General features: G+C 47.5%; 1 protein-coding gene across 1 annotated transcript in view; it reads right to left on the reverse strand.

The window, feature by feature from the left end:
* Positions 1–8,682, reverse strand: part of DLEC1 (DLEC1 cilia and flagella associated protein) — a 65,629-nt gene that overhangs the window by 50,673 nt on the left and 6,274 nt on the right. Inside the window, exons 3-6 of the mRNA XM_014584348.2 lie at positions 7,894–8,004; positions 6,260–6,456; positions 5,825–6,042; positions 1,754–1,832 (exon numbers count right to left, since the gene is read on the reverse strand). Of these exons, the coding sequence (XP_014439834.1) occupies positions 1,754–1,832; positions 5,825–6,042; positions 6,260–6,456; positions 7,894–8,004 (605 nt within the window). The remainder of the gene's footprint in view (positions 1–1,753; positions 1,833–5,824; positions 6,043–6,259; positions 6,457–7,893; positions 8,005–8,682) is intronic.

An 8,682-nucleotide genomic window follows, 5' to 3' on the forward strand; every position in this document is an offset into this window, starting at 1 on the left:
AACTGCCAGCCCCATTCAAGTTTTTTTTTTTTTTTGTCAGAATGCGTGCGCACTTGCAAGAGAGAGAGGCAGAGAGACAGAAAGAGGGAAAGGGAGAAAGCACCTCCCAGTGGAGGAACAGTCACACTGCAATCCCTTCCCCCCTTCCTTTCCTGTCAGGATTTTGATCATCTGCACACATGTGCCTAGCATGTTTTTCAAACCACCGTGCGTGGGACTCAAACTGTGGTTAGCTATGTGGTGGGATCCAGCTCCCTTAACTACTAGGCCACTGGGAGCTCTACCTTGAGTTTGTTTGTTTTCTAGAAGGTGCATGTGGCTCTCCATAAAGAGACAGAGAGACAGGGAGAGAGGGAAAGGAGAAAGCCCTCCCTCATGGGGATTGGTCACGCTGCAATTCCTTCTTCTCCATCTTACCTTCCTTTCTAGATTTTGGGCACATATGCACACGCACATGCACCTAGCATGTTTTTCCACTCGCTGGGTCTGGGAATCAAATTGTGTAGTCAGCCACGTGGAGACACAAAGAGAGAGGGCCAGTGAGAAAGCAAGTCACCAGGTCCGGGACTCGAACCGTGGTCAGCCATGTGGGAATCCAGCATCTCACCATCTGCTGGTCCCTAAACTCAGGAAAATTAAGAGATATTTTAACCGAATGCAATATTTAGAATCTGATTCAAAAAATATTAGCTATAGGGAACCAGCAGTTGGTGTAATGGCTATGTCGCTAGATTCCCATGTAGTCCACCGCGGTTCATGTCCCAGACCCGGTGGCTTAAAACTCACGCTGGGCGCATGTGCGTGCGTGCCCAAGATCCCGAGAGGAGAATGGAGGAGAAGGGATTGCGGCGTGACCGTCCCCCCTGGGGGGTGATTTCTCGCTTTCTGTCTCTCTGTCTCTGTCTGTCTGGCGAGCACACGTGCCCTATAGCAAAAATCTCTCCAAAATAAAACCAAAAATACTAGCCATAAATTTCACTGCCACCACCCCTTTTTTAAAATTTTATTTATTCACTCATTTAATTGCAACAGAGAGAGACACACATAGAGAGAGAGGGAAAGTGAGAAAGCAAGCTACCAGGTCCGGGACTGGTCACCTGTATGGGAATGTCCTATGCCTTAACCACCATGGTACCTGCTGGCTCCACCCATCCCCTTTTTAAGAATTATTTTATTTATTTATTTGGTAAGAAAGAGATAGAGAGAGAGACAGAGAATGCAAGCTACCAGGTCAGGGACTTGAACTGCTGTTGGCCAGGTGCGAGTTCAGTGCCTTAACTACCATGCCACCTGCTGGCCCCAACCCTGCCCCCTTTTTTAAAACAACAAATGCAAGAAGACTGGGTACTGGTTGGTATTAAGAAATCATTGTTGACCTCGGTGGGTATGATAATGATACTGTGTTTATTTTTGGGAAATCCTTATCTAGAAAAAATATTTAAGGAATAACTGAAGAATACCTCCATGTGCAAGCTACTCCTTAAATACCTCGGGGCATGCTTTACAGAAATCTAACCCAAGGCACCGCCTTGAAGAAAGAGCATAATTTACACGACTTATTTGTAAACAGACACACACACCAAGAAGCGGAGGGATCCCAGATGAAGGAGGATTTGCTATATGGGAACTGTGACGTGGAGTGTTGGGCATTAGAAGATGTGTTAGAGTATTTCCTTCTGTGTGGGCTAGAAATTCCATAATAAATAAGCGAAGGAAACAGAAGGGGTGGGATCTGAAGAGACAAGATTTCTACCTCGTACACTGGCCCCACGGCATAGTCTGTGAAAAACGCGATGGCCGGCTTAGCCAGAAACACTGGAGTGTTGGCACAGCTGGGAAGAGGAAGGAGGAAGGCTGTTAGTTTCATCTGCACAATCAAATACTATTCCATGCTTAATCAATGAAGAATTAGGACCAGCAGGTGGCGTGGTGGTTAAGGCGCTGGACCCTCCCACATGGCCAAACATGGTTTGAGTCCTGGACCTGGTGGCTTGCTTTTTCACTCTCTCTCTCTCTCTCTCTCTCTCTCTCTCTCTCTCTCTCTCTCTCTCTCTCTCTCTCTCTCTCTCTCTCTCTCTCTCTCTCTCTCTCTCTGTGTGTGTGTGTGTCTCATCAAATTAAAATAAATGAATGAATAAATAAAAATTCTTTTAAAAGACCCTACTGACTTACTGAGTATTCTCTCTGTCCCTCTCACTTGTGAAGAAATAAATAAGTAAACTCAAAAATAAACACTTCCAAGCCATCAGAGATATTCACAATATAAGACCAGCAATTAGCATAATGGCTATGTTGCTGGACTCCCACGTAGTCAACTGTGGTTCGAATCCCAGACCCAGTGGCTTAAACTCAAGCGAGGTATGTGTGAGTGCGTGCCCAAGACCCTGAGAAGAAAATGAAGGAGAAGGGATTGCGGCGTGGCCATCCCCCCAGGGGGGTGATTTCTCGCTTTCTGTCTCTGTCTCTCTCTGTCTTTTCTGGCAAGTGCATGTGTCCAATAGCAAAAACCTTGCCAAAAAAAACCCAAAAATATTACTTGTTGAGTGTGTTTGAATTTTTTTTTGTTAAAGTAGATTACAAAATAATTTCATAGCATCACCCAATAGTTTTGAAGGCATATGAAGCTATAAACATACTTTAAAAAAATTATTCCCAGAAGGGTGTGTAGTTGCCGGGGAGAGAGGAGGGAGGGCAAGGGAGAAAACATCCCTCCAGGGGGCCATGGTCACGCTACAATCCCTTCTCTGTGTTCCAACAGAGGGTCTTGTCAGGATGGGGTCCGTGTACACAGGCACCTGGCATGTTTTTCAAGCCACCAGAGCCGGGATTGGAACCATGGTTGGCCATGTGGGATTCGGCTCTCTTCACCACATCAGGGGAAACCAGCATGGAATTTCATTTTCTTTCTTTCTTTTTTTTTTTTTTTGGAGAGGTTTTTGCTATAAGGCACGTGCGCTCACCAGACAGAGAGAGACAGAGAGATAGAAAGCGAGAAATCACCCCCCAGGGGGGATGGCCACGCCGCAATCCCTTCTCCTCCAGGGATCTTGGGCACGCACGCACATGCACCTGGCGTGAGTTTAAGCCACCGGGTCCGGGATGCGAACCGTGGTCGACAACGTGGGAGTCCAGCGACATAGCCATTACGCTAACTGCTGGTCCCGAAATTTCATTTTCAATATGGATAGGAGAAGCTCTGGAAGCTTAAACACCAATAAGTTAACTCAGTGTTTTTTGTTTTCTTTTTTCCCGTAAAGAATTATTTTTAAAATTTAACTTTATTTATTCGTTTATTTATTTTAATTTGCCCAGAGAAGGAAGGAGAGAGAGAGGGAGAGAGAAAGTGAGAAAGCAAGACACCAGGTCTGGGACTCAAACTGTGGTCAGCCATGTGGGAGTCCAGTGCCCTTAACGACCATGCGCCACCTGCCAGCCCCAAGTTAACTGAGTTTTATTAATAAATAAAAGTGTTGTTTGCCTTTTGAATTAATCTTTTTAAAATTTTTCTTCTTCTTCTTTTTAATGTTTTGCCATAGGACACAAGTACCTCCTAGAAGGAGACTGAGAGAGGAAAAGTGAGAAATCACCTCCCTGGGGGCATGGCCACATCACAGTCTTTTCCCTGTTCTCCTCTCGGGATTTTGGGCATGCACACACATGTGCCTGGCATGGTCTTCAAGTCCCAGGTCCGGAATTCCAACTGTAGTGAACCATATGGGACTCGAGCACCTGCTGGCACCTCTAACTTTTCCATAATAAAAAGATGTATTTGTCTAATAAAGAACATTAAATTTGAGGGAACCAGCAGTTAGCGTAATGGCTATGTCGCTGGATTCCCACGTAGTCGACCGCGGTTCGCGTCCCGGACCCTGTGGCTTAGAACTCATGCCAGGCGCATGTGCGTGCGTGCCCAAGATCCCTAGAGGAGAATGGAGAAGGGATTGCGGCATGACCATCCCCCCTGGGAGGTGATTTCTCGCTTTCTGTCTCTCTGTCTCTCTCTGTCTGTCTGGCAAGTGCATGCGCCCTATAGCGAAAACCTTTCAAAAAAAAAAAAAAAAAAGAACATTAAATTTGAGTCCCACACCTGCCTGGTGGCTTGGAAAACACACTGGGAGACCAGCAGATGGTGGAGCAGTTAGATCACTGGACTGCCACGTAGTCAACCACAGTTCGAGTCCCAGACCTGATGGCTTAAAACTCATGCCAGGCACATGTACATGTGTGCCCAAGATCCCGAGAGGAGAATGGAGGATAAGAGATTGCGGCGTGGCCATCTCCTACGGAGGAGATTTCTCATCTTCTGCCTGTCTCTGTCTCCCCAGTGAGTACACATGCCCTATTGTTGCAGAAAGCAGACTGCAGAGAAGCCACGTGCCACTCCGGCCACTCCGAGCAGGAGAACTCGGGTTTATCATGCTGGCAGTCCCCGAGCAGCTCCTACTCCAAAGTCTGACCCCAACTCGTGGAAGTTACAGGGGTTATTTATGGACGTTGCAGACCCAGGGAACCAGAAAAGTCCCCAAAGAGCTGCAAAACCATTGAACTCCAGCTTGTAACATTTCCCAGAGGGAATTGACAAAGGTGGAACAGAAACATTTCCTGCTTGCAAGCAGCTTTTTAGCGAACATTATCCATATCATTCAAGCAAAAAATAGCTCTTAAAACAAGAAAGAAAGAGGGCCCAGCAGGTGGCGTGGTGGTGAAGGCCCTGGACTCCCACATGGCTGACCATGGTTTGAGTCCCAGACCTGGCAGCTTTCTCTCTCTGGTCAAATAGAATAATAATAATAAATAAATAAAATTAAATGAATAATTCTTTTAAAAAAGAGAGAGAGGGGAAAAAAAGAGAAAGAGAAAGGAAGGAAGAAAAGAAGGGAGGGAGAGAAAGAAGGAAGGAAGGAGGGAGGAAGGAAGAAAAAGAAAAACACACCGGGCACACGTACATATGTGCCCAAAATGCAGGGAGGAGAATGGAAGAGCAGTCATTCCTGTGTGGCCACCCTCCCAGAAGGCTGCATGCTTACTCCCCCACCCCACCCCTGTTTTCCCCGGGCAACATGTGCCCTATACCACATTTTTCAAAAAAGAAATATTAACAGTTTTAGGTCCATTAAAATGATGAAATCACAAAGCTGCTCATTCATTTCTTAATGACCATCATTGAAATAGAAAGATACTCTTTTTTTTTGGAGAGGTTTTCGCTATAGGGTGCGTGCGCTCGCCAGACAGACAGAGAGAGAGACAGAGAGACAGAAAGCGAGAAATCACCCCCCAGGGGGGATGGTCACGCCCCAATCCCTTCTCCTCCATTCTCCTCTCGGGATCATGGGCACGCACACACATGTGCCCTGTGTGAGTTCTAAGCCACCGGGTCCGGGACTCGAACTGTGGTCGACTACGTGGGAGTCCAGCTACATAGCCATTATGCTAACTGCTGGTTCCCGAGAAAGACGCTCTTAAAGATAAATCGTGACTGACCCTCATTATCTGCACATAAGTGAAATTTGTTTTATCTAAGACATTTGAATCTAGCGGAGAAAGCACATGGCTATGCAGATCCCCATCTGACCCACACTGTTCAGATGTGAAGAAAGGGTCAGTTCCAACCCCTATTTCTCAAGACTCTGGCAGGTCAGAAAAGCACAAAGCCAGGACTTTGAGGGGGCACACAAAGGTTGACCCCAAAGGTCTGCTCTGTGCTGACGCTTTACCAACGCCCCCGAAAAGTCTAGGGCCCTCCATAGCCAGACCAGACTGAGGACTTCTGGGTTTTACTCTAAGAGTCGGATGTTCTGGGAGTCCACGTCAGCAGGGGGCATACCTCTGTCCTGGCTCTGCGCTCTGGAAAGCTCCTACCTGGGCTGGCTTTTCTGGACGGAAAACGAGAGACCTGCCTCCGTGCGGGGTGTTAGGAGGGAAAAAGCGAGGGTTTTTTAGGAAGCGGCTCCGATGCTCCATCCTGGCGAGCTGCAGTCGCTCCAGCACCCTCTGTGGCACACGTAAGTGGTTCATCCAGTTTTTATTCTTGGATGGACTCGCCTTTTTTGAGACACACAAAGAAGAGAGTCAGGACAGGCAGAGGGGCCGTGTGCATTGACATCTTGGCCAACTGCGTGGCCCAAGGGTGGCCGATACAAACTCTGCTCTTCCGTTTGCTGTGGATTCATCAAACTTCTTGTGTCACCTAAGCTCCCCCCTCCGCCCTACCACCCTGTCCTTGCTGCCCACACGGCTGGGCACAGGCTTGAAAACTAACCGGGAGGGTTTCTTTGGTCTTCTGTTTGGGTGTCAGAGTTGAGTCCTGCATGAGGCTGTCCATAGTGTAGTCTAACTCATCTTCCAACTCGGTGACCTTCTTGCGTGAATCTTCCGGCCTCTGGTTCCGGTCTTTCTTTGGGACTGAACGCTTCTCACAGCTAAATGTCAGTTTTGAACATCCAGGGGGAAACATGCCTGTGGCACCGTGGAAACAAATCAAGTTATTGTCCCAAGGTGAGGAGGTGGGCGTTTCTAGGATGATTGAATGAAACCACTGAAGTCACAGCTAGCTTGGTATTTTCTCCTAAATGTTCACATTTGCTACACCGATATACTTGCTCCTTAGTATATGAATCACTCCTAGAACTTATTCTCTGTATTGAAGACTTAGGGCTAGACCATTACAATATTTTTCAGTTTCCCAACACAGTCAAAGAACATGTGTGATCACTGAACATGTATGATCGCTATCACACATACACAGATGCGCACACATAATACTGTAGGTGAACGTGGTTTTTGAAAATTTTGCACAAGGAACTGAAATTTGTACTCAGTTTTACACCTTTAAGATCATCCCTCAGAGGGAACAGCAGTTAGCGTAATGGCTATGTTGCAGGACTCCCACGTAGTCGACCGCGGTTCGTGTCCCAGACCCGGTGGCTTAAAACTCACGCCGGGCACGTGTGCGTGCACGCCCAAGATCCCGAGAGGAGAATGGAGGAGAAGGGATTGCGGCGTGGTCACCCGTCCTGGGGGGTGATTTCTCACTTTGTCTCTCTGGCAAGCACATGCATTGTATAGCAAAAATCTCTCTAAAGAAAAAAATTCGTGGAATTAACGTACAGGTTTCTTTTGGCACACCAATAATAATAATAAAAAGGAAACCCATGCATTATTTTTTCCTAATAGTAATTTTCTGCAAACTTTTTGAAGATCCCCTTCTATGTGTCAGCTCCGTCTTTACTAACCTGATTAAGATAGTGAGTTTCCAACTAACGTTGAAATACTGTGTGGCTCAGCATCCCATGACTCTGACTCCACTAGAAACTTCGGGCTGTACTTCCCGACACCGTTCAGGCCACCAGCGCCACTCTTTTCTTTTCTTTTCTTTTTTTGGAGGGGGAGAGGTTTTTGCTATAGGGCGCGTGCGCTCGCCAGACAGACAGAGAGAGACAGAGAGACAGAAAGGGAGAAATCACCCCCCAGGGGGGATGGCCACGCCGCAATCCCTTCTCCTCAATTCTCCTCTCGGGATCTTGGGCACGCACATGCACCCGGCGTGAGTTTTAAGCCACCAGGTCCAGGACACGAACCGCGGTTGACTACATGGGAGTCCAGCGACATAGCCATTACACTAACTGCTGGTCTCAGCATTTCTTTTGATGTCGGGCAGCTGAAAAGGGCATCCTCTTCCAGCGGAGGCACTGGCACTCCGTCTCGCAAGTGTTAGAGAGCTGGTGAAGGGCACGCTCAGATTCCACCCTCCCGAGAGTCACTAAATTCAAGAAGCGGTTGCGGCAGGATGACTCCTCTGAACGAGGGGATGGCAGCGAGGATGGCCAGTGTGTCCCTGTTCCTACAGAACTCCCTGGGAGGATATCGGAGACTCGGAGGACACAGAAGCCCTACCTTTAGGCGCAGAGCAAAACGGCACGGTATCGCTGTAGTAATCCTCGGGGCAGATCAGATGATGTCTCTGTAGCAGCTCGCTGTCGATACACCATCGGAAGACAGACTTCACTACAGCCGGGAACAAAGACAGAGGCGTTGCAAGTCAGACCGACGTTCAAGAACCTGCACCCTAACGCTCCGCGTCCTGTGAGCCCAAACCCAACTAACAGAGCTCCTTCTCAGAACCTTGTGGCTATGCTGAGGTTTACAAAGAAAGTTAAGTAAAATTATTTTTTTTTAAACTTTTTTAAGAATTATTTTCCTTTATTTTATTTATTATTATAATTATTTTCCAGTTTGCTCAGAGAGAGACAGAGAAAGAGAGAGAAGGAAAGTGAGAAAGCAAGCCACCAGGTCTGGGACTCGAACCGTGGTTGACCATGTGGGAATCCAGCACCTTAAACCACTACGCCACCTGCCAGCCCCAATAAAATAATTCTTAAAACATATCACATGCACAGAAGGTGCAACAGCAGGAGTGAACCGGGATGTAAATCATGGACTTCAGAAGTACTGGCGTGTCAGTGTAGGTTCATCAGCTGTAACAAACGTACACTCTGCTGGAGGAGGTTGATTCGGGGGTGCGGGGTGGGGGGCTGTGCATGTGTGGAGACTGGGAGCACGTGGGAACTTTCTGCATCTTCCAATTTTGCTCCAAACCTGTAACTGCTCTAAAGACGAAAATCTATTTTAAAAAAAGGGGGGGGGACCAGCAGTTAGCGTAATGGCTATGTCACTGGACTCCCA

The sequence above is a fragment of the Tupaia chinensis genome, unplaced genomic scaffold, assembly GCF_000334495.1.
Source record: "Tupaia chinensis unplaced genomic scaffold, TupChi_1.0 Scaffold146584_1, whole genome shotgun sequence".
Taxonomy (NCBI): domain Eukaryota; kingdom Metazoa; phylum Chordata; class Mammalia; order Scandentia; family Tupaiidae; genus Tupaia; species Tupaia belangeri.